Source organism: Ailuropoda melanoleuca, chromosome 3 (genome assembly GCF_002007445.2).
Source record: "Ailuropoda melanoleuca isolate Jingjing chromosome 3, ASM200744v2, whole genome shotgun sequence".
In the NCBI taxonomy this organism is placed as follows: domain Eukaryota; kingdom Metazoa; phylum Chordata; class Mammalia; order Carnivora; family Ursidae; genus Ailuropoda; species Ailuropoda melanoleuca.
In genome coordinates, this window is record NC_048220.1 from 54961326 (window position 1) to 54987334 (window position 26009).

Here is a 26009-nt window from a genome sequence, read left to right on the forward strand (position 1 = left end):
TAGTTTTCCATTTTAAATTTTATTAAAATACAGAGTTAACAAGTTTTGAGTTTTCTACATAGGAAAAGACTGGTCAACTTCAGATGCTTCATAGAAAAATGAGCATTCAAAAAAACAAATATAAACCCACAGTTGCCTTTGTGACTAGAGGGAAGAAAATTTTTAAAAAGTTACCAAAACTCTAACCATATCCAAGACTATTAAAAATTTCAAACAGTAAAATTACCATACATATTACATTTCAAATTCTAAATAGAGCAAAACATAACCACATAATTTGGCTACAGCTAACTGTTTTGAAAAAGTTTTAAAAATTAACAATGTTACAATTATAAAACTTTTGTAGAATTTTTTTTTTGCAAAGTAAAAAAAAAAAAACTTAAATCTTTAATATAGGAAAGCAAAACAATCCTCTTAAATTTCTTATAAATAACTCTCAAGACATATATTACACATCTGTTGCATGCTTTCTTTACCTGAGAGAATTTCCCAGGATCCTTTACCCAGAGGATTACCTTAAAGAGTTCTTCCATCATTTTACTCACATGAATATGATTAAACTCCTACAGAAGTGGATTTCTGTCTATCCTTACCCAATTACGTTTTTCTGAAGGAATTTTGCTTAAAAACAAACAAAAAACCCTCTTTGGTAAAAGCGAAACATTTCCCCCTTTCAAATTGAATGCCTCTGTAAAGTGATTTACTGAGGAAGAAAATTTAAAAATTTTAAAAAGATAAAGATCTTTAGAATGACCAGCATTAGTTTGAAAGATATACGTAAACAGCTCCCTAGCTCTGTAACGTAGGTCCAACATGAGAGAGCCCATCTCTGCCTGAAATGCAACACTAGATGAACGTGTCTGAGGCTTTACAAGCATTTTAAAGATGGCGGGAAACATGGCGGTCTTAAGAACAAAGCAGAGGGATTTAGTTCTATTAGGAGAGTATCCTAAGAGAGAATTCCATGAGCTGAGTGACTACTGCACTGTCCCTGGTTAAGGAGGACCCAGTGGTCTGTCTAGACAGGCAGGGTCCTAGCCCAAGGTCACACCCTTCTAGATTAAAACTGCTTTCATTTCCAAGAGGAGTAGAATACACATATATGCCAAAATGAAATGGTATTTAGAAAAGGCAGTCAAAGGAGAAAAAAGACAAGGAGGCTTAAACAAAGGCTCTGGAATTCCCTTTGCAGGGTAACATAAAGCACCAATGGTGACAAATTCTGGCTGAAATTAAATAAGTATATAATCTTAAATAGGCAGAGGGGGGCAATATGGGCGTGGGGGGGAGGATTAGCACTACACAAAGGTCATTCAGAATGAAGGATCCTCTGAGGAACTGGAAATTAAAAAAATGAGGTGTGGGGGCCCAAATGCTGGCCATTCCTGATGGGCACCAGAACCCCAAATCTCCAGTAACCCCACCTTCCAACAGCCCACATCCACACAGTCCTTCTACTCCACGAAAGAGCCCCAAACACCTCTGGGGAACAATTCTTTCAAGCCATTTCCCAAGAAACAGAGAAGACAAAAGCAAAACTAGCTAACCAGTATTACAAAAACTCAACCCAGTAAGGACCAAGTCAGGTTTTCAAAAGCTTTTGACAGAAAAATCTCCGGCGTTCAGTCAGATAACCCATCTAGGTATACAGCAACATTCCCAGAAGAATCCCTTCCCCTACTTAGTGTTTTTATTCATGAAAATGAGAAGGGAAAAAATTTCCACATCGAAGGAATAGCACAGAAGAAACATACACACAGAGTTTTTTTAAAAACTTCTCCCACTTGCATCGCTAAAGGAGTCTGACCAGCAGCTACTGGGAATGTACTTTTTTAAATCATGTACAAAAAGTTGTAGGAAGCAAAATTATTTTAAAAAGAGATCAGTGAATTTATCCAACGAACACCATCATTACAGCAACTCAAAGCAATTGGCACAATTTTTCCAGTTTCTTAAATCACAATAGCACAAGAATGTAGGTTCTTTACACCCACAAACATTGATTCATCACCTGAGTATTGTTTATGACAATTAATAATCATTAAAGTCAACTTATTTATATGCCCTCAGTCCTTAGGGTACATCCACATCTCTCCCATCATTCAGATAAACTTGCTCCGATTCTCAGTCAATAATAAAAATCACAACGATTGCAACTGTGCCTCTTGTGTCAGACCGAACTTCAAGAAGAACTTTGGGCCACAAACCAAGTTGTAAGCAGCTGGCAAACATGGCTTGGCTGGGCCAGCTAAAGAAGAGAGCTCTGAGGGCCCTGCCACTGACAAGGAATGTCCTTTCCTTTCTGTTTCCCTGCCCTTCCTTCTGCAGGGGAAGCCCGCCAACAAAGGCCAGCCAAGGAACAGGAGCCTTGTCAGCTGGACTGTGCGCCCTGCCCTAAGGCCAGTTCTGAAGTCACACCGCTGGCTGCCCAAACCAGCTAGACCGAGCAGGAAGAAAACACAATGAAAACTAGCAACCCAGCTCTTGATGGGACTCTTCTCGCAGTCTTTCCTAAAGCCAACCTCAGCTTACCCAGAGCCCTGTGTCACCGCACCAGCCACTGTGGCAGCTCCTGCCAGGGGGCTGTCCCACCCACAACCCATTCCCTCAACCTGTCGACCCACAGAGCTCCCAGGCCCACTGGCTTAGTAGGGGCTGCACGTGGTGGCTATCCACGTTGTGACACCAGAGGGCCTTTCAACTGCCAAGCTCAAAGAGCTTCTGGCCTAAAATAAGAAATTGGATAAAGTTTGCAAAACAAGGCTCTCACCCATACACGAGTGCCTTTAAAAACGGAATCTCAAACATTATAAATAAGGCAAGATTCTAGAGGAATTCATCCACTGAATTTGTTCCCCTGCTTGTGTTCCTGGGAGGAGGGCAAAGGAGCAGAAATGAAGAATTTGCCTAATTCCCCACACCAACATTTTGGCACACTGGGACCCACTTCTGCCCAACTCAGCAGGACACACAAAGTACAGGTCAAGTGTCTCCACTCTCAGACCCTCTGTGCCAGAGAGCTCAAGAGGACCCTTTCCACCCCACATGAGACACTCACGGGAGCATCCCCACTGCGTCTCCACTGGGGTTCCTAACAGACTTTCTGCTGAGAAAACTCTTCCCTGACTGAGGACGGACATCAACACTGAACACGGGTATCTTCTCGGGCAGCTGCCTAAAGTCAAATCTCTTATGAGTATTACTTTACAAGTACATATTTTTGGAAATCTCCGTGGATGTTGCTTATGGCTTAACTAAATACCCTCCTCCTCACCGCTCCCCCCCATTTCTTTTAAGTATATTTGGCCACTTCTACAACTTGTACGATAGGCCTTATCTGGTCAGCCCAGTTTGAGGTGCTGCCTGGACTCCTCACCTCAGCAAATTTACTCCAAAAAACCACAGTGAATATGATCATTCACATTCCAGATCCAGGAAACAAGAGCCCTTTTGCTTGTACAATTTCAAAGGCCTCAAGGTGGAAGAGAAACCGGCTGACTTTCACAACTGAAAGAGGGGGACAGCAGGCTTCAGTCAAGAAGGGACTTTTTGGGTAAGGTCCTAGAGTATTATTATTACTAGTACAAACAAGTAAGAACGACAGCCCTCCATCGTTCAGACAAAGAAAACAACATGGATATTGTTCTATAATCATGTGAATAACACCACAAATAGGAGTCATAATTATTGCAGGAACTCGGATCAGGAAGGAATAGTACAGTGGGGGAACCACATGGTAGTGACGGCAAATTGTGCTTTTTCACATTATAGCAAAGACGTTGAGCCCAGAAAGGATGAGGGGACCTCTGGGAACGGCAAGGGCACAGAGTAAAGTTGTGATTCCCAGCATCACAGCTTCAAAGGGAAATGTCTGGGGACCAGGAGGAAACAGCCCAAGGGTGGAGTTAAAAGCAAGTGCTTCCTCTTGTACCCTATAAATACCAAGGAGCTGGGAGCAAGGAGCCTGCAGGATGACCACGGTCCGTGATGAGGCTCTGGCCTAGGGGCGTGACAGGGGTCTGCATTCCATCAGGGCTTGAGGGCTCAAGATTTTGGCAAGTTTCTCTAGTCCAAGGGTAAGAATGACAAGGTAAGATTTATCCCTGTCATGCTCCAAACTCTGTTTCGGTAAAAAAACATACAGAAGGAAAATACTAGCCTAATTTCTATTCCAGTTTTTAGGGTTAAGACACACACAAAATACATTACCACTCAGGATCAGCTTGGTTGAACATTTCAATTCTTTTAGAATAAAATGGTTATTTCTTTTTGATTTTCTGAATTAAAAAGCCAATCAGGTGATTTTTTTTCTGAAAGCCTTTTTCAGACCTGCTCAAACCAGCCAGAGGATGCCAGCTTTTCACCAAGCACCAGTCACGGCTCAGACCCCGGGGACACGATTCAAAGGACGTCACTTCCAACCTGCAGGCCTGCTCAGATCCTCCTCACACGGAGAACTGCCGAGAGGGACAGCAGAGGGGAGCGACCAGGGTCCCCAGATATAACAGCACACACATCCAGCAGGAGGCCATCTTGACCCAGAAGATGGACCAGCTTCCGCTGAAGAAGGTTTCAATGTTGGCACTTTCATAGCTGTGGAAACGAGAGCCAACTGTGGTCAGAGCAGGAAAAGAACAGGCAGGAAGAAGGTCTCTTCCAGAAGGGGTCTCCCTGCTCCCATCCCTCCAGCCTTTCTGATTGGTTTTTTTCCCCCCCTAATAGCTTGATTCAGATACAACTCACACCATGTAAAGGGTACACCATTACCCCACCTCCTCCCAGCTCCTGGCATGCGCTAATCTACTTTCTGTCTCTCTGCATTTGCCTATTCTGGACATTTCATAAAAAAGGAATCATGTGGCCTTTTGTGACTGGTTTTTAAGGTTTATTCTTGTCGTAGCATGGATCACTACTTGATATCAAGACTTGATTCCTTGCTATTGCTGAGGGATAGTTCACTGTATGGAGATAGCGCATTTTGTTTCTCCCTTTTTGGCTGTGATAAGTGATGCTGCTATCAACATGTGTGTCGAAGTTTTTGTGTGGACTATTTTTTTTCCTGTTGGATATACACACCTAGGATTAGAATAGACAGATCATACCGTAACTCTGTGTTTAACATTTTGAGGAACTGCTGAAGAGTTTTCCAAAGTGTCTGCACCATGTTTACCATCCTAGCAGGAGTTTTTGTAAAAGGGTTCTAATCTTTCCCACATACTTGAAAACAACTGTTATTTTCGGCCTTATTAATTATAGCTCCCTCCATCCTTTAAGCTTCCCACGTCAAAACTTTCCAGGAGTTACCAAAACATTAGATGCATTGGGGACACGTTAGAAACTCTCTCCTCTCTTCTCCCTTAGGATGTTCTGGAAAAATCTCCCCAGTGAAGCCTTCTGCTGGCCCCGCCATCCCCAACTCCTCATTCCTCTTCCTCATTTTCCTCCCTAATAGCACTACCTGCCACATTGCATTGGATCATGCTCTGTCTCCTCCGCTGGATTATAAGCCTGACATTTATAACAGTGCGGCACATAGGAGCCACTCAGTTGCTGCATGAATGGATAAAAGAAACCACAATGAACCTAAATGTCTATACCATGTATATTCTGAGTTATAACCAATTATGATCCAACCAAAACTTTTGGATCAGTGAAAAATGATCCAAAAAGAATTAAAAAGAATTTCTATGTAGTGACAGGGAAAGTTAGATCCATCATGTAGTGCCAACTTTAACAAACAAAACAAAGCAAAAAAAATCTCAAGGGGAAACACATAAATTGTATCTACATTTTAAAAATTGCACAGGCTTGTAAATGCATGGAAAAGGAATGAAGGGATACTTGCTACCTTAGCACCGGTTGTGGGGCGTGGGCAACAGCAATTCCCAGGATTAAAAGCATGCCCACAGACTGCTGAGACCCCAGGACTGTTTCTGTGTAGGTGACCACAGCAGGACTTACAGAAAAGTTTAGCTGACTCCAGGAGATTGGATTTGTGACTCAGTGGGTCTCAGCATTTAAAAAATAGGACTCCAGCACCTGGGTGGCTCAGCAGGTTAAGAGTCTGCCTTCAGCTCAGGTCATGATCCCGGGGTCCTGGGATCCAGCCCCACATCGGGTTCCCTGCCCAGCAGAGTCTGCTTCTCCCTCTGCCCCTCCCCCTGCTTGTGCTTTCTCTCTGTCAAAAATAAATAAATCTCAAAAAAAAAAAAAAAAAGAATGGGACTTAACTTGATTGTCTAAAGACTGTCCCTTCTAAAATGTCTAAGACAATGGGCCACTCACTTGAACCAGCTGGTGACGGTCATCATCACATAGAGGGAAGCCAAGAAGAACACGAAGTGGAAATAGGAGTAGCTATAGACGGTGCCTCTCTTCTCATCATAAATGACCCGCGGCCCCTCCTTCACATTCTGCTGCTCTTCGGTGTCTGTGAAGCACAGGGCGAGCGCAGGCTCAGTGAGTGAACACATGCACGCCCACCGCTCTAGCAGAGCCACACTCACTCACGTCAATCCCAGGGGCTGGTGAGTAGGAAAGACGGCAAGAGCCGACTGTACCCTCAGGCAATTTCATCCACACCCTCCGTGCAAAACCCCCACCCAACCCCAGAACCGTCTCCACAGGACGAGTTTCCTAACATCACAATCGTTGGAACGGAGCAGAAGAGAGCCCTTATAAACAGAAAACCTAGGATAAGCTGAGATGGAAGGGAGAGAGCATGCCACGCGTTCTCAAGCCCCTGGGATGAAGAAGAAAAGGAAGTGGAAGGAAAGAAATTTTCCGAAATTTCATTCCTCTGAAAAATGTACTTCCTCCTTCTCTAAATCTCACTGTAGAATTTAACTTATATATGAGCCGAAACAGAAATGGATTCTTGCCGGCCAGAATAGCAACACAAACAAAACTGGCCAGCAGTCACTCAGGAAGGACGTGAAAAGTAGACCAACAGCTTGGGAAGAAAACTTTCCTCTTAGCATTCAAGTTATCTGGGTATGAATCCCCGGCACCTACAGACTACAGCTATGGGCCTGCAGTGCCACAGGCTGCATGGAAGCAAGGTTGTCTACTTACCTTCTCCATCAGGGCCAAAGCAGAAACAACACCGGGCCACCTGGAAGAGCAAACCCAACAAGGTCAGGCAGCTTTTCTACCTCCAAGTCAGGAAAGCACTAAGGGCCATCCGTGTGATGTGCCAAGCCTTCCGTGTGAACCAAGGCCAGACTTGGAACTGCGCTCATGTGACCCCTTCCAAAGGATCTGACTAAGGATCTGTTCTTCCCAAACGCTCCGGTGCTGGTGACAGGAAACAGACATGGAGGTGAGCCACCTAGAGCCCCTTCAACGGTGCTCACTTAGTGCTCGCTCAGCTACTTGCAGCGCTGTGAGCAGCCTCTGGACGGCAGCTCCCAGGCTTTCCCCCAGCCACAGAGCTGCCCTGCCAGAGAGCCAGCTTTCCTGGGCAACCCACGTTGGATGACTAGAGGTGCACCACAGACCCCTGGCGACAGCTCTGACGGGTCCTGTCTGCTCTGGGGCACCCAAGGGGTCAACAGAGGCTTTGTCCAGCCGATGGTGTACCCTTCAACTCGGCCCAATTTTGCCTCCTTCCTCTTCCTTCCCTTCGACCTGTGTTGATCCCTAATAGATACCCTGCACCTCAACTCTGCCTCAGCAGCTGCTCCTGGAAAACTCAACCTGAAACACAAGGTGAACGAGACAGGTCCCCACTCCCATGGAGCTCACTCCTGGTGATGATTTGCTCTACTTGCTGGGGTTATTATCATGTTTGCAGTTGAGGAAACTGAGGTCAGGCAGGATAAATAACAGGGCTGAAGCTCAAGACAAGTTTAGTGACAGAGCTGGAACATCAATGCAGGATGGGAACTCCAAGGTCCGCGATTCACAAGGGGCAATAGGTCTAGGCATGGGAGGTCTAGGAGGCAGTAGAGCTGGCAGAATCAGAAATGGTAAAGCTAAGAGCTCTGGAAGCAGGAGGCCCACCTACGTTTGCTATGAAATCAGGCTGCTGAACTGTCTGCCTCTACGGAGGCAGGGGTGCTGGGAACCGGGATAGATGGATGGGATGCTTTCCCTTGAAGAGTCTTTGGCACATTTTAAATTTTGTACCATGTTTCTGACCTACTCAAAACAATAAACTAATAAAAAAATTGGATTATGAAAAATTAATACATGATTTCATAAAGACTCTGGTAAACAGAGTAAAAAACATTACATATTGGAGCACCTGGGTGGCTCTGTCGGTTGGGCATCTGACTTCGGCTCAGGTCATGATCCTGGGGTCCTGGGATGGAGCCCCGCATTGGGCTCTCGGCTCAGTGGGGAATTGGGATCCCTGCTTCTCCCTCTGCCACTCCCCCTGCTCGTGCTTTCTCTCTCTTGCTCTCCAAAAAAATAAACAAAATCTTAAAAAAAAAAAAATTACACATAGCAAGACCAGCTGGGAAGTCCTGGGTGCCTGGCACGTTCTGGCTGACAGTATTTTTACTAGAACGAACACAGAGCCAGGGGTAAGGACATAGGAGCTTGAGCCTTCATCTCATTTATACACCTCAAGGCCAAGCCCCGGTTTCCCTACTACATCAGGGACACTCCTTGGATCAGAATCTTGGATCAAGCTGACACAGTCTAAGATTCACTGATTGACATTCAGGGGGCTCAAGACATGGTACCCTGGGGTCCTGGTTCTTCTGAAGCATAACTTAGCATAAGAAACTACTAACTCTCTCCTTCAAAGGTATATCCTGTGAAACTTGATGCAAGGACAGCAAACCAACTTCCGTTTTGCATGCGCTCCAGTTCAGAAGAAAACACTGGGACATTTTCCGTAGAATGAGAAGGAAAACATCCTCTTAAATCTAACCCAGAGATGTGCTGTTCTTTGCGTTTGGACGCTACACAATAGGGATATTGAAGCCAGAGCGCACCCGCTCAGCAGGTGGTCACCCGGCCATGGTGAGAACAAATGCCTGCCTTCTAGAGACCATTCTCTTCTGTGTAAGAAGCAGTAACCTATTCAGACTCAGCATAGCTTTCTCCTTTTTTAAGGGACAGAAAGAGCTGTTGAATGCCGCTGGCAGACTGACAACCCTTCATAATGCTCACTATCTCCAGGTCAGGTGCAGGAAAGACCGTCCCCAGCGACCCAGCTGCAGAAAAGAGTGTCCATGTTTGGACAGACACCAGGGCTCCTCCATCCAGAGAAAGCTACGAGGACACGGTCTGGGGCTGGGGGTGGCAGCAGGGCCAGGAGCCGGTGGCTGAGCTCTCGGGCAGCAGTGTTCAGGAACACGGACTCTGGAGCCAGAGTACACAGGTCACATGCCAGCAAATCAGAAGTTTAAATAACTTTTCTGTCTCTCCCCTCTGTAAAATGGAGATAAAGCCCTCGCTGGGTTTTTAGGAGGATGAAATGCAATCACAAATATAATGCTTAGAACAGAGCAGGGCACGTAGCAAGTGCTGTTAAGTCTCAGCCATCATTGGAATCCCGTGTTCCTTACATTCTTGGGGTCAGGGCTGAGTCTTTTCCTGGCTGCCTCCATGGGATTAGCCCTTTTCTCACCTTGGTGGATGTTCCACTGAGGGCCCCAGCAAAAGACTTTTGCACGAGTAAGGAAGTAACAGACATTCTGCTGACCGCTGGGCATCTGCTAACCACCCTGATTCTCCGGACCCCTACTGTTTCCAGTTCCTTACCCAGTGAAGTGCCCACCTGGGGGAACTGAGGCAGCTAAATAAGCTAACGTGTAGGCAATGCTCAGCAGTGCGGCAGGGAGCAGATGCTTGCCCCGTCCCTTCTCCGTCTTTTTCCTCCTTCAGAACAGCTATTACACATAACCTCATGGTCACACTATGTATGAAGGACACAGACAGGCATAACACAGAAGAAGGGACTGGAAGTTAAAACACACACACACACACACGGAAATCGCAGCGAGCAGCCCAACAAAGCTAACCAGGCCTCGGGTGGGAGATGGGCAGCAATGCCACACTGGAGGCTAATTTTGCCGGAGGAAAATCAAAGATTCGTTTTAATCCCATCGCATCTAAAAGACATTGTTTTTTTCTGTACAAAAACTGGATTCTTTCCTGAGAAAAATGGGATCATGGAATGCAGATCAATAAAGATGCAAACAGACAGAAAGAGCCTTCTTGAAAAATGGGTCTTCTGAGATGAAGCAGGACAAGGGAAGGAAATGAACTTACTTCTAGTTCAGGAGCTGCGTATCGCCCCTTCAGGGCATCAGAACTTGACCTTGTCGTTGATGTCAAGCTAAGAAACAAACAAACACACGTTACATCCCATCAGAGGAAGGGCAGAGCCGCCCGGCCAGAGCTCTCAGGAGAGGCTCACGGCACCCTCCAGTTCTGGCTCCTTACAAAGAAGTCGTCTGTTTCAATATCCCACTTTACCCCAAAACCGATTGACCAATTCTACAGTTGATGTCTTTTTACACGGACTGCATTAGATCATTTTAAGCAAAGAGAAGTTTGTCGATAAAGAAGTAAGATATCTTTCAGTCCTATTATCTTGGTTTTCACTCTCCTCCCTCCAACACCAAGACAAAAGGATTTTCTGATTTTCCTTTTATCTTTCCCCAACTTTTGAGTAGTCTCACTTAGAAGGGATCAAAACCAACGAAAGAACCCAGAGACAGCATTTAAAAAAAAAAAAAAAAAAAAAAGCAAGGGCATGGAAAGCAAAGGTCACAGCTATTTACTGTGATTAACCAGCCTCTTGCAGAACAAGGTTTTCTGTCTGGAAATTCAACAGAGTGGCTGTCAGTGTGATTAAAAAAAAAAAAAAAATTCTTCCCACCATTCTCCCTATCCCCAGAGAGCTTATAAAATCTGGCTTATAGGGGTAAAAAAGGCATTTCTTCTGGGGAGAAAAAGGGAACATTTTAAGCAAACAGAAATATATACACTCCTTAGGGTTCCAGCTAACTCTATTAATTTGTTTAGCAAATATTTACTGAAGGCCTGCCATGTGTCAGGACCTGTTCTAAGTCCTGGGGACTCAGTGAAAAAGACAACAATCCCTAACCTCTAGCATGCAAGCATCCTCTATGCCAGCCTGGGGGTGGGTGGGGGCGTGGCCACGGGAGACGTGAAATTAGCAGACTCATTTCAACCAATTAAACCCCACGAGGTAACTCTGCCTTCTCTGCTCATTCTCATCCTTTCTTGAAGAGAGAAGAGATCAATGAAATGCAAATAAACGATAAAAAGCCTTCCTCACAAAAAGGTCCTCTGGGATCCAAGCACATTGCTTCTTTCATGGGCCACTCAAGTCCAATAGCATCACTTTCACTTCTGCTCCGAACAGATGGATGCTGACAGAAGCCCAACCGCTCCTGATTCCTGACTTCGAGCCTCATCAGAGGAATTTTAGAGATACTTCCCAATGGCGGTGCACCCAAGAAACACATACACCTCGCCCCTGGATGTAAGAGCGTGCTGTATTTTCCACATGAATTATGATTTAATATAGCGCATCATTTCTGTGAAGGAAAATGTAACTTTTTAGAAAAAGATCGATTATCTGTGATTTTCACCTAAAAGATGATATTCCTTCTTTAAAAGGGTTAGAAAAAATACTGCACTTTTTAAAGATTTTATTTATTTATTTGAGAGAGAGTGAGAGAGAGAGAGAGCATGAGCTGCGAGAGGGTCAGAGGGAGAAGCAGACTCCCTGCTACGGACTCTACCCTGGGATTCTAGGATCATGACCTGAGCCGAAGGCAGCTGCTTAACCAACTGAGCCACCCAGGTGCCCAAATACTGCACTTTTGTAAATTCTTTGGAAGAAAATGGTTTTAAGAAAAACAAGCTTTTGATTGTGGCACCTCTGTCACCTTCCTTCCATCATCAGAGAGCATTAAATAGGGAAGCTTTGGGTCTTATTTCCAAATACCTGTATTCAATTACTCAGCCATCAAAAAAAACAGAATCTCACCATTTGTAATAACGTGAATGAACTAGAGGGTATTATGCTAAGCGAAATAAATCAGAGAAAGGCAACTATCATATGATCTCACTCATGTGGCATTTAAGAAACAAGACAGGATCACAGGGGAAGGGAAGGAAAAATAAAACAGGATGAAGTCAGGGAGGAAGGCAAACCATAAGAGACTCTTAACCATAGAAAACAAACTGAGGGTTGCTGGAGGGGAGGGAGTGGGGGATGGGGTAACTAACTGGGTGATGGGGTAACTAACTGGGTGATGGGCATCAAGGAGGCCGTGTGATATAATGAGCACTGAGTGTTATATATGACTGATGAATCACTGACCTCTACCTCTAAAACTAATAATACATTATATATTGATTAATTGAATTTAATTTTAAAAATACATAAATACATACCTGTATTCAGTTCATCATTAATGACAGAGGACTTCTACAAGTAGATGCCACTATAAAATATTATTATAATTCAGTCATGGCCTCCACCTACAAAATATTCTTCTTGCAATTACCAAGGAAACATTGTTTTTACAAACGCCTTAAAAGCCTAGGACATTCTTGTCTGCATTCTATCGCTCAGACCCCTCTGGTGAGTGCAAGACATATTGCTAAACAACAATTCCTGGATTACACAGAACCTCTTCCCTTCCAGGGCTAAGGCAGGAGCAACTTTCACCTACTGCTTCTTGTGGGGTGTGAAGAAGACTGACAGCATTTGGTTGGGACAGGGCTTCACCGTATCCACAAGTCATAGCCCGTTGACTATCTTTAGCCCCCACTCACAAGAAACCAGCAGTTCCTTGCAGTTATTGTGACAACCAAAAAATTGTCGTTCCCCACCCCCCCGCCATGCCCAGGGCCTCTTCCATATTGGCAGAATGATTCAAAAATGCAGGTGGCTCTCTGCACCTGCTTCAGCTGCTTTGGGAACTGCCAAACTCCCCTAGATTAAAGAAAATCTCTAGAGAGCACATCCAGGCTTTCTTGTTGGGGAACACAGATTCTGCTCCCTGACAAACTTACAGGGCCCTTGGGAGATCTCATGACGATTCCCACCCTTTGTGTGAAGTTCACTTCATCAAGTTCCCGATGCACAGTGTAACTGGTGATTCACAGCTCCCAAAGGAGAACACAGTCCTATGTGAACTGGGAGGGGGCCTTGACATGCCCCCTAACGCACAGCCAGGAAGATTTCTAGATGATAAGTGAGGGAGCAAGAGGATTCTCAAAATAAAGCTTGTATACTCCTCCTCCATATTTTTTTCTCTTAACTTGTCCTCCTTTCTTAAATAAAGGTAGCAGACACAGAACACACCAAAAGAATAGATACCATGATTCGCCAACTCTTCTTAGTTTAAGCCAATCTTCTCTCCAATTCTGTCTTACCAACCTTGTACTCATTTCTACACGGTCTACCCTGTTGCCATGAATGTTTCATTTTGAATTAGCAAGTTGTTTAACATTTAATAAAGAGTCCTAGTTTTTCCAATTTTATATTCAAATTCCAAAACATTTAGATAATAATTAATTATTTGTCTCATAAGCATAGTTAAAACTGAAACGGCCAGGACCACTATAGCACAAATACTTCCTAATAATAAAATGAGGCAAGTCATCCAGCTTATCCTTGTACCTAAGTGAAGTACCTTACTCCAAATAATCCCAGGGGGAAAAATGACTATGAACCTGCCTCTCCCAGCACTCTAGCAGAAAACTCAAGGAGGGTGGGGTTGGCTGGCTCCAGGTGAGGAGATAGCGCAGTAAGCCTTCTAGGACCTTACAAAGAAGTTAACCCCAAACCCAAGCAATCTTGGGACTTTCAGTGAAAACATGTAACGTTCACACTATGCCATCTTCAGACTTCCTATAATTTCTATCAAGAATTCTAGATATTCCTGGGGCACCCAGCTGACTCAGTCAGAAAGCATGCAACTCTTCATCTGGGGGTTGTGAGTTCAAGCCCCATATTGGGTGTAGAGATTACCTAAAAAATAAAAAAATAAAAGAATTCCAGATATACCTTTAAAAAAAAAAAAAAAGGATGGGGCTCCTGGGTGGCTCAGTTGGTTCAGCATCTGCCTTCGGCTCAGGTCATGATCCCGGGGTCCTGGGATCGAAACCCACATCGGGCTCCCTGCTCAGCAGGGGAGTCTGCTTCTCCCTCTGCCTCTGCTGACCCCCCTGCTCGTGCACGCTCTCTCCCTCTCTCAAATAAATGAATAAAATCTTTTAAAAAATAATAAAAATAAAATACAGTTGTGTTTATATATACAGAAAAAAATCACCACTGTCCTATAGTGAGGTACCATTTCTTTTGTTTGTTTTTGTATCACTAAAAAAAACCATACAGAGATTTGACAGAATAAAATCATCTGTTTTTGTGGGTTGCTGAATGCCTGAACACACATGAGAAAAAGTGTTTGCTGCTTAGATAAAACAGGGCTGAGATTTGCTACTCAGTGTGTGGACAGACCTACCACATGGGGCTACCTGGCAGCATGGAATTTTCACCCCGTCAGATTTTCACTGCCACTCATGAGTGAGAGATAAGAAAACCTCACCTCTTTTGGAATTCAGGGGCTCCAGTGGAGGCTGGTGTAACTGGTTTGATATTCCCAAAAGAGAACAATTTTCAAAGCTGACTGTAGTTCCTTGAAATCTGTTTAAGTGCCAATAACCGGCATTGCTGAATGCTAGTCATTAGGCTGCGACACCGTGGTGCTGCTGGAAGGGGGGGACGGAAAGCAGCAACCACACAAGGGGGGCCCTGCACGAACCTGGAAGCTCCGGGGGCGCTTGTGTGATACAGGGCCTCGTTAGTCATCTACTTTCTCCTCACATAATTCACAATATTTTTTACATGCCAATAGAGAAAAAACCTGAGGGATAAATGATGGAATTAGCCATGCTGCTGCCATTTCCCCCCGAAGTCCAATAAAAACAGACTCAGGAAGGAAAAGCTTACTCAGAAAAAGAAGAGCTGAGAATCAGCATTCACAATTTGGGCAGCTTCATGGTTTTCCTGACGACATTCACTGACTTGGGCCCAAATCCCATCCACTGCTTTGGGTCTAGTCGGTATGCAGCGAACAACTATGGAATTAACAAAAAGGAAAGGCCAGACGTGGTCACCGAGGTCCTTTCCGCTGCAAAGAGGATCTGCCACTGGGTTGGGGACAGCATGAGAACCAATGTTATGGAACCCTCACTGGGACAACCACCGGCAACCAAGCAAGCACTTAGTGGCCTGACACATGACTGAGAAAGTACCCAGTTCCTGCGTCTCCAAAACGTCTGCTACAGGTCCCTTTCTAACAGGAGGGAGTGTGAGAGGTATATGAGACAACACCAGCGTGCACAGAAAGACATCGTATTTACATAAGCTAAACGCCCAGGGTTCTTCCGTTTCCGCCACAGGAAGGCCGTAACACACCTATGACAAGTCGAAATTTTTATATATTGAAACATAACAAATAAAACATAAAACCCCAAAGTAAAACCTATCCATGGAAAGGTCACTGCCAAAGGGAAGCTTAATTATCAGTGAAATATGTACTCAGAATCAGTAACTAAGCATTTCTACCCGCTACTTTTCTTCCTCGGGCAATCTCTTAAACATTCCAAATAAAGGTGGCACCAACCCCACCACGAACGAGCATGTGAAATACAGCTTTAACAGCACTGCGGGTTTCAGCATAAAAGAAAAGGGACATTTCCTGTCTTTCTTGGGCCAAGCACAAAATGACCATGTATGTACTGCTTTGTACTCTATCCATCAGCAGCAGAACAAGTGGTATTTCCCGTGGATTAGAAAGCTGCCAAACGTGCTGGCACATACCATTTCTCCCCCACTTTGTACTCCCTCTCCCTCCAATACTGCTTTAGCGACTAATATTCAACCCTTTCCTCAAGGGTGGCGATGTGCTGCAAACCTAGTATAGTTACCCATATAAATACGAGTAAGGAGAATGAAGTCTGAACACTGAGGTCGGAGGCTGTGACACAGGCTTTTTACTTCAAGCTACTCTCCCTCTTCCTCAGATGGGATTTGTTTTCGCCGTTGCTAAAGCTTACTTACATTTTTCTCTGTGCTATTAACGCCTCAAGTATCTGCTAAGACTTACCATGAATATAAGATGCACACGAACAAGAGAGTGGTGCCTAGTCCAGTAACCAGGTTTTCGTCTCTGTACAGGTCCTGACCAAAGTCTGGCACGCAGATCGTCACATTCTTCCCGTGCTCATCTAGCGCTTACAAGGAAAAGGCAAAGTAATCACAGTTAATTGGAAAAGCCTGTTGTAGCTCACCGACGCATTCACTTGGGGAAAATTCGGGTAGCTTAGAAGAGTGAAGGCTTATCGTTGGAAACTTCTCTATATCTATGGTCCCACTGAACTCAGACTAGATTGCTGCTATTTCAAAGTACCCCCCCCCCACCTATGCAGCCTCTTCGAACAAGACCCTCAGATTCCAGCTGAGTGCCACATGGTTCCTCCGTGCCGTGACAGTCTCACTCTTTTCAGTACTCTTCAAACACGTGTGAAAAGTAAAATGAGATCAGTTGACTGGGCAGGCTCTGAACAGAGGTAGTATGCAGACATTCTTGAGTTTCCGCCGTGTCTGTCCTCTCTGGAAGCGTGTCGAGGCTACGCAACAACCAAATACGTATGGCGGCACGACAGCCACCTGGTCCAAAGCCTCTACCCGGACGCGAAATCCCTTTACTGTCAGGAAGAGGATGGTCGTGATGCCATCATCCTTTGCTTACTTCTTACCTCCTTTCCCAGGAAGGTTCTCCCATAACGGTCCCTTTCTCTACACTTTCTTTTTTTCTTTAAGATTTTATTTGTAAGGGGACGTCTGGGTGGCTCAGCTGGTTAAGTGTCTGCCTTGGGCTCAGGTCATGATCCTGGAGTTCCAAGACTAAGCCCCACATGAGGTTCTCTGCTCAGTGGGAAGTCTGCTTCTCTCTCTCCCTACCATCCCCCCACAACAGCTCGTGTTCTCTCTCTCTCCTCACTCTCTCTCTCAAACAAGTAAACAAAAATCTCAAAAAAAAACAAAAAACGAAGGAAAGATTTTATTTTTAAGTAATCTCTATATCCAACAAAGGGCTTGAACTCACAACCCCAAGATCAAGAATCACATACTCTACCAACCGAGCCAGCCAGGCACTACCCCTCTACATTTTGTTTTAAAAAATATATATGTCTTGTTTCTTTTTTGTTTCTTTTTATTGATCTGGTCTGTAAATGTACTAAATCTACAGTGCTAATAAAAAAGTCAGTTTATTTATAAACAGGGGAATTACTTAAGGAGAAGTTCCTTTCTCAAGGATACTGTAGTATGTATTAAGTCCATTTGTTACTATCGTGCGCAAAAGCTCTGTTTACAAGGGAACAGTACAAACATATTTTGTTCACTGTATTTAATAGGTATAACTGGTTAATAGTTACTGAATCATGATGTAAAGAAATGTGACAATATTCAGGTATGTGCTTTCTGAGAGTTTCAAATTACAGTCTAAGAACATTGCTGACAGCCACAGAAGAGAATAAAACTACCCGGGCAAAGGTAGGGGGGGAAATAGCGTGTGTGGGTTGCCTGGCGGGCTCAGTCGGTAGAACATGTGACTCCTGATCTCAGGGTCATGAGGTCAAGTCCCACGCTGGGCGTGGAGCCTGCTTTTAAAAAAATGAAAAATAAAAATAAGTGCTAAACACAAACACATCCTCAGGCGCCTGGCTGGCTCAGTCAGCAGAGCATGCAACTCTTGATCTCAGAGTTGTAAGTTCAAGCCCCACACTGGGTGTAGAGACTACTTAAAAATAAAATCTCTTAAAAAAAAAAAAAAGGTTTTAAAAAAAATAGTGTGTGACCTGGGAACACCCTGATGTTTTCTGGATTTCTTAAAAATTTCAAGAGCTGGGGTGCCTGGGTGGCTCAGGTGGTTAGGCATCCAGCTCTTGATTTTGGCTCAGGTCATGATCTCCGGGTTGTGAGATCAAGCCCCACATCAGGCTTCAGCTGGGCATGGAGCTTGCTTGGGATTCTCTCTCTCCCTCACCCTCTCCCCCCTCCCTAAATAAACAAATAAAATAAAAACCCTTTTACAAACATGCACATTCTAAGTATTAGAAGATAGACTACAAATATTACTGGCACCCACATTTGAGACAGCAAAAATAACAGTGTGTGCTGTGGTGTAAGGAATTTTTATTCTTAGGCCAATGAAAAAAAATTTTTTAACTGACCAAAATATGAACTTTTCTATTTAAGTAGTACCACCTAAAATTAAATTTTCTGTTTATAAGTGATACCTACCATTTAAGAGAAAAACACTCTAGCCAAAAACCTCATTACGTTAAAACCGAAATTAATAGTTGTAAAAGAAAGTCTTAAAGAAACTAGACCTAAATAAACGTACAGTCAAGATAGAGCTATTTAAAAAAAAAAAATTAAATCCAGGATAGACTATACTTAATATAAGACCTACAACTGTATCACTTTGCACAATAAATAGCTAAAAGACAAGACTCATACACATAATAACATGTATACAAAACTTTCAGAATTATCTTTGCATTTACTTTCTACATTTAAAAAAGGAAAACACCTTCAATTTCCTATTCCAGAGAAAAGATAGCACATTTATTTAACTTGATTTATACAACAAGATCAAATGTACCCAAACATAGACACATTTATATATACTTATGTGTACATATGTGTGTATACATTTATATGCACATTTATATATCACAAAAGTGATACAGACGATGAAATATAATGAGTTCAGAAATCAAAATAAGAAATGGTCTTTTGGTCTTTTATTGGCAAGGGGCTCAGATAATAACAATTCATAATAAAATAGGGCACTTACAGTTCTCAAATAATCATTACAACCACTCTACAATAATAATAGCTAACCCTTATAGCGTACCCACGACCCGCCAGGAACATATATGTTCATACACACATACACACTCATTGAATTCTTCAAAAACCACCCTATAAAATAGGAATCTTATTTAATTACCTTGTTAAAATAATAATTAGAATCCTTAAAGACAAGGTATCTAGGCAGAGACAGGTAAATAACCTTCTACAAGTTATTGAAATGGCAGAACCAAGCTATAAACCCAGGAGGTCGACTCCCAAGCTCATGCATGTTCTGCTGTCTCTATAAATAAACATTATTTAAGAAGAGCAATTCAAGGTCACACAGTCAGCCAGTGTTAGAGCTGGGCTCAAATCCTGTCTCCTGCTTCCCACTCCCACGTTCTTCCCACTCTCTCTTACAGTCAGAGAGATGACCACCTAAACAAAAGTAAATTAATAACCAACAAAAAAGACAATGCAAAATAAGCAAAACACAATAATGTTCCCTGAAAACACAGAGAAGGAAAATGCAGATTAGGCCCCAAAGCAAACTCAACAGCCCATCTTTGTTCCTGTCACACAGTTTCTTCCTGTCTTCCCTACACAGTGAGAAGACTCAGAAGAAGAAATTTTCATTTTCATATCCCACGTTAAGGACTTTATTTAGTGAAAAATCTAGATCATCTCTTTTGATTTATTGCATCTTTGACATTCTAAACAACAGCTCAGTAAAGACATATTCCTTCCTCCACAATGAAAATATTCATATCGCAAACACACGCTCCCTAAGAAGGCAGGCTGGCTTACCTACTTCTACAGGTTTGCTGGACAGAGCCGAGAAAGTGAGATACGTCACGTAGCAGCTTATGAGCCCTGACTGTAGTAACCCAGAATGGGGCTGTCCTGGAAAATCAAAGTGACAGATTTTAACACAGCGTTTTAAATTTCAAAAATAAGAAAGCCTAAAAAAATAGGTGCCCATCCCTAAATGATACTCCTCAAACTTGGGCCCCCATCTTTAAAGGAAAGAAGAGGTCAATAACATTTTCCAAACAACACTAAAAAGACAGGCTTAACTATGTTATTTTAGAGAAGCCAGGTTCTGCCGAGTTCTCTACCACCACGTTATTTTAAAAACAGCTGTACTTAAACATACTGCCTAGTCCTCCTGAGGTTCGCGAACACTAGCTCTTAAATCTTAAGACCTCAGAAGAAAATTCACCATCATTATTTGTGAGACCACGTGGCTTAGTGAAGAAAATGGGAGACAGATGTCATAGGGTGTGGATTCCAGATTTTCCAAGGCCATCAGACACTTAAAGTCCATGACAGTGGAAAAAAGCTCGACCTATCAATAGACCAAAAAAAGAAAACCCAAAAACCTTTGGGAATACCAGTTCAGGTCAAAGAAGAAGGGACTAGGGCTCAGCATTCATTGAGGGAAGAGCTTTCATATAATATTTAAATTAAACTGCTTCAATCATTCAGAGTAACCAGGATATGACAAAAAGGATTTATCATTTGTTGGTGGAATTTTCAACCACCTGCCTACACGAAAGGATTTTGTTCATCCAGTCTTCCCTCTGATTAAATTTGTTTCGAGTTTTAATTACTAAATTGTACTACCAGGGAGCCTGGGTGGTTCAGCCAGTAAAGCGTCTGCCTTCAGCTTGGGTCATGATCCCAGGGTTCTGGGATTGAGCCTCACATTGGGGTCCCTGCTAATCTGGAAGTCTGCTTCTCCTTCTCCCTCTGCCCCCGACTCATGCTCGCCCCCCCCCACTAAATAAAATCTTTAAAAAATAAATAAATAAAAATAAAATAAATTGTACTAACCAATAAAGCTTTAGAAATAGTCTTTTATAATGTTGCTCTTTGGCATGGGAATAAGATTAACTTTAGCAACTAATGGCATTAAACCAAATATTTCAAAATATTATAACTATTTTAACAAATAGGATTTAACCCAAATGGTAGTTTAATCTGAATACTAGTATGTTTTAGGAAATTCTTAACTGATCAGTTAAAGGGACTAGGAGATTAGGACTCTCAATTTCAATAATGTACTTGAAATTTTCAGTACCCGAAAACCTTTAAATTATTCAATACTAGTTCACTTTTTTTTAAGTTTATTTACTTAATTTCGTAATCTCTATACCCAACATGAGACTTGAACTCATGACCCCGAGATCGAGAGTCACACACTCTTCTAATTGGGATGGAGTCAGCCAGGCACCCCAAGACTGGTTCACTTTTTAAATCACCATTTTAGAAATGATTTGAGGGGCTACAAATTACTGGCCACCTTTTCCTTTTCCTATTAGAAACCTGGATATCATTTGCATTTCATCACCTGTACAGTAATACATCTTCAAGAAAATTAGACCATGAATACTTCTTTCTATAATAAGCACAGGTGGTATTCTGGCTTGAGACATCAGAAATTGTTTATAAAAGAGAACTCAAGCCTGTACTTTCTAAAGCACTTTCAAATCCCATTATTTCTTCCTTTTCACCTTTGTGGGTTTTTTGTTTAAGTAAGCTCTATGCCTAACGTGGGGCTCGAACTCATGACCCCGAGATCAAGAGTCACATGCTCTACTGAGTGAGTGAGACAGGCACCCCTCCTCCATTTGTCTTTGAAACAACCTTGAGCCAGGAAGGTTTACAGATTTCTGTTGGCTTTGCTGAGAAAGGACTTGGGCCTGAGGAAGGTTAGCTCGTGGGGCCAGCTGCTGGCTCAGCCAGACTGGATTTCCTGCTTCCTGACTCCTAGACCACACAGTCCCTGACTTCTGACCCAGAGGCCTTGGGTGAAAGATGAATCCAGAAAGAGCTCCTTCTGGAGCCTTCTCATTCAAGTTTTACACAGGGATTATAGGGAAGAACTGAATATACACTCAAGCCATCTTCCACTTAACGGCTCCTTGTAATACATTATTTAATAATGGTAGCATCTATCTTTCTATTTATTGACTTCACTATGTTCAGATCTCTCTTGACAGGGGGCGTGCCAACTATCTCATTCAACCCAAGTGTGTGACATGAAGAGGAGACTGCAGTCCCACCCTTCCTCTGGCCGACCTGTCCACAGTAAATTAAGGAAAGACCATAATTTAAAAACACAACTAAAAACATGAGCTTTTGCTCAAATTTACACACAGCAACATATAAATAAGGAGGAAGGGAAAAAACCGTGCTTACGATTTTGGATGCAGGGCAAGATGGCTACCACTGAAACGAGCAGACACAGGCCCCCGTTCAGCCCCAGGAGAATTTTGTTTTCCAGGCAGCCTTCTTCCTGGGTATAAAACACCGCCATCAAAATCAAGCCCCCAGCGGCCACGGAGTACATGACGAGTGTCACGAACGCCAGAGCGGCGAACCACAGCTTGTTGGTAGCCGTGCCTGCAGTCCTGTTTCTCCACGAGCAGGGAAGAGGGAGGGGAGAGAAGACAAGTCCATGAAGCCCCCGCTCTCCGACCACACTCACCAGCCCGCAGGCTTTCACGGTGCTCTCAGGCCCCAGGCCATCATACACCCGCTCGTCCGGAACACCGACCCTCTTACCACAGTGACACACCAGCGAAGGCAGGAGGTACAGGTAAACCACGCAGAACAGTCTCGGGTCAGGCTCAGAATGTTTTCTAAGCACTATGGCATTCTGGTTTTATGTGTGTTCAGCAACGAAAACGCACACCCACAGACTGGACTCTCCCCCCTCCCCGTTCTGAATAGGAATTACCCTGGGGTCGGCTTCGGCAGGTCTTAAAAAACAGTGGCTCTTAGATGGGTTCTCTTCACGTGTTCCCACTGTACACAGAGCCTGGACGTGCCGCCGCTTCTCCTCAGGGAGAGAAGCAGCAAGCGACCCTCACTCACAGAAACCCTGGCTGACCTCGGCCCCTTCAGCGCTCTGCAGCAAAGGGGCACCTACAGTGGTACTGCTTCCCCAAAACGATGCCACGCACATGAAGGGCGACTGTGAGGAGAATAAAAGCCGCTAGGAAAGGAGGAGAAATTCTAATGGGATTTACAATAAGAAACTTAAAGAAGAGAGATTAATTTGCTTTCTAGTTTATATAAATATTAAAAAAGGGATGGGAGAAATAAGTGGTGGTTTAACAATCTATAGAAATTAGAACAACAAAAAAGAGCGTTCAAAACCACTAAACAGGACAGACAAGAGGGAGCATGGAGTGAATCACTGTCATCTGCCTTATGATTAAACGGCCCCATCGTAACCACATGCTAACAAACCTTCACAGAGAAAGCAGCTTACTTAATGTTTTCACAAAACTGGGAAGTATTCAGGCAACTCAGCTAAAATGTTTTAATTATGAAAAAGTTATTGAGAGACAAACAGGGAGGAAAGACAGAAATGATAATGACCGTCATATTCCTGAAACCAAGCCAGGCGCTCAATGACCACAGAGTTAGTCTAACAAAAAAGGCACACAAAGGAAATGACAGGAAATGAGACTTGAGAAATGAAAGAAAAAAAAATTCTAAAAGCCAAATGGTAATCAATGACACAGAAACAGAACGCTTCATTTAGAAAAAGTGAACATGGCTGACCAGTGTGTGGGTGGGGTGGGACTGTTTCTCCCCTGGTCTTTTGGGCTGTTGTTGGCATACGAAGGACTTTCTTTCTCTCTCTCTCTTTTTTAAGATTTTATTTATTTTATTTATTTGAGAAAGAGAGAGCACACACAAGCAGGGGGAGGAGCAGAGGGAGAGACAAGCAGAGCCCTCCTCGGGGCGCAGAGCCGGAGGTGGGGCTCGATCCCACGACCCTGAGATCATGACCTGAGCCGAAACCACGAGTCAGACACTTAACCAATTAAGCCACCCAGGCGCCCTGAGAAGAGGAACTTTTTTACAAAAAGAAAACAACTCCTGACTGCAGTCTTTCTCTCCTGGCTCCCTCCTCCCCCACCATGTCCTCATCACCATCAGCAAAGTCTATGAGTTCCAACTTGGGAACATACCAGATCCTAACTGCTATCATTGTTGGAGCTACAGTCATCTTTTACCTGGATTATCTCCCACAGGCCTCCTTACTTGCAACTCCATCCCCCTCTAATCTTTTCTGGAATTAAAATATACATTCTATCATGTTCTCTGTTTCAAACCCCCGTGATGCCCTTTCATCTCACACAACGACCCCAGAAGCCCAACGTGATCTGACCCAATGCCTTCTCCTGTCTCACCTCCGGGGCCCACCCCTCAACACTGGGGTGCAGCACAGAAGATGCCCGTCTGCGCCTCAACAAGCTGGGCATGGGCCCAGCAGAGTCCTGCCTCCATCTCCCCTGCTTCCTTCTGCTTGTGGTTATCTCCCTCACACCTGATCACGAAGCCTTTCCCTGCCCTGCTCTCCCCAAAGCCTGCTCTCTCTCTCTCTCTATAAACATGATCTACCCCTGCCCCCTGCCCTCCCCAACAGGAGAAGGTAAGCTCCACAGAGCAGGACCTCACTGTGTTCACTGCTCTTCTCCTGCTGCTGAGTGCCTGGCAAAAACAGCTCATTTTTGCAGACATCCCAAATAGGTGCCGTGACTTACTTATCTTTATACTCTGGCACACGCTTACTACTCCCCAGAAATGTGAATAAACACCAAGTGGGAAGAAGCACCTGGAAGGAGATGAGAAAAGGACCAGACAACGGGCACAGTGCGCCAACACGGCAGCGCATGGGCGCCAGGGTGGGCGAGTTGGCTGAACTTGGGCTCAGGACTCGGTAACACCCACCACAACGGAAATTACCAATCTAGCACATGTAGAAGATGGGTCTTTGTGGGAAACAGCTGAATGAACCTTCTACTTTTTGCTATTTCATTTTTGATAAAGAACTGTCACTTCAAATCGCAGAATTTGAGGTAAAAAGAAAGAAACCATGTTAAACATCTAATGCAACCATATTATTTTGCAGGTGTGGAAACTGAGGTCAGAGAGGCCGAGTAATATGCCTACGAGGAAACAGTGAACTGGAGGAATGGGGGCACGAACACCTGGAGCCTCCTGGTTTCTGGGCCCAGGGCCTCGGCCCTACTACCACTGGGATCTTTTCCTTCTCAAGAAGTTTATTGTGAAGAGAAAACAGAGAAGAAAAGGGAAGAAAAAGCACTTCGGTTGTTCCATTAGGAGTGACGTATTATATTTTCTAGACTAACCTTGTAAACAACAGTCTTTGTTAAAAAACATACCACCCTCAACTAGTAAGTTAGATTAATTTACCTGAATATACATTATTAGTGATCTTCCTAGCTTAATCCTAATTTTAGGCAGACAAATCAACTATGAATATGTTGACAAAAGGGATTTTGTTGGGATATTAGCCTCAACACTGAGACAACAGCAACATCATTTGTTGCAAAGCTCTTAAGCCACTCTTATTGAGTGGTTTCTGGAAGGTTTTTATGGCAGCCAAACTCTTCCAAAATGCCTGTTAAAACTTGGCATCAATAATTAGTCCCAGAAAATGGCTTCAAAATCAATCAAAACAGTAAAATCAGAACTGAAGAAGCACAAGTATTCTCAAGAGAACATACTACTTAATGGGCAAATCAGGCACTCACTATTGAAGATGTTATTATTTTAAAAGTTCCCTATTTTGAAGTATACGTTTGAAAATTTTAGGAAAAATTTAGGATGTGCTGTAATCATTTAAAAAACTGACTGTAAGTATTTGGGAACTTACTCCAATATTTACCAAATTATACAATGATAACACTAGCCTTTCACTCATGCACCTCTTGATTTGTTCTCTAAAGAAACAAAACCAAAACCCAAATAAAACTACTACTACTACCCAAGCTGAGGAATGTAATCAGAATGAAAAGAATGAAAAGTATTTTCAGGGGCGCCTGGGTGACTCAGTCAGTTAAGCATCTGCCTTTGGCTCAGGTCATGATCCCAGGGTCCTTCCAGCAGGGAGCCTGCTCCCCCTGCTTGTGCTCTCTCTGTGTCAAATAAATAAATAAAATCTTAAAAAAAGAAAGAAATGCATTTTCAAAGAATTTGGACCATATATTTTGTTTTGTCCACAATAAAAATTAAATTTCAAATTCATACATTACTTTCTGATTTTTTCCCAAAACAGTATAAAATAATATGATACAAATAAAAT

At 43.5% G+C, this 26009-nt stretch overlaps 1 protein-coding gene across 1 annotated transcript in view; it reads right to left on the reverse strand.

Moving 5' to 3' along the window:
- Positions 1–26009, reverse strand: part of SERINC5 (serine incorporator 5) — a gene marked incomplete at its 5' end in the record, with an annotated part of 52960 nt that continues 26951 nt past the window's right edge. Inside the window, 7 exons of the mRNA XM_019796377.2 lie at positions 1–4593; positions 6286–6430; positions 7075–7114; positions 10231–10297; positions 16119–16245; positions 19685–19780; positions 22082–22293. Coding sequence (XP_019651936.2) covers positions 4446–4593; positions 6286–6430; positions 7075–7114; positions 10231–10297; positions 16119–16245; positions 19685–19780; positions 22082–22293 — 835 coding nt within the window. The remainder of the gene's footprint in view (positions 4594–6285; positions 6431–7074; positions 7115–10230; positions 10298–16118; positions 16246–19684; positions 19781–22081; positions 22294–26009) is intronic.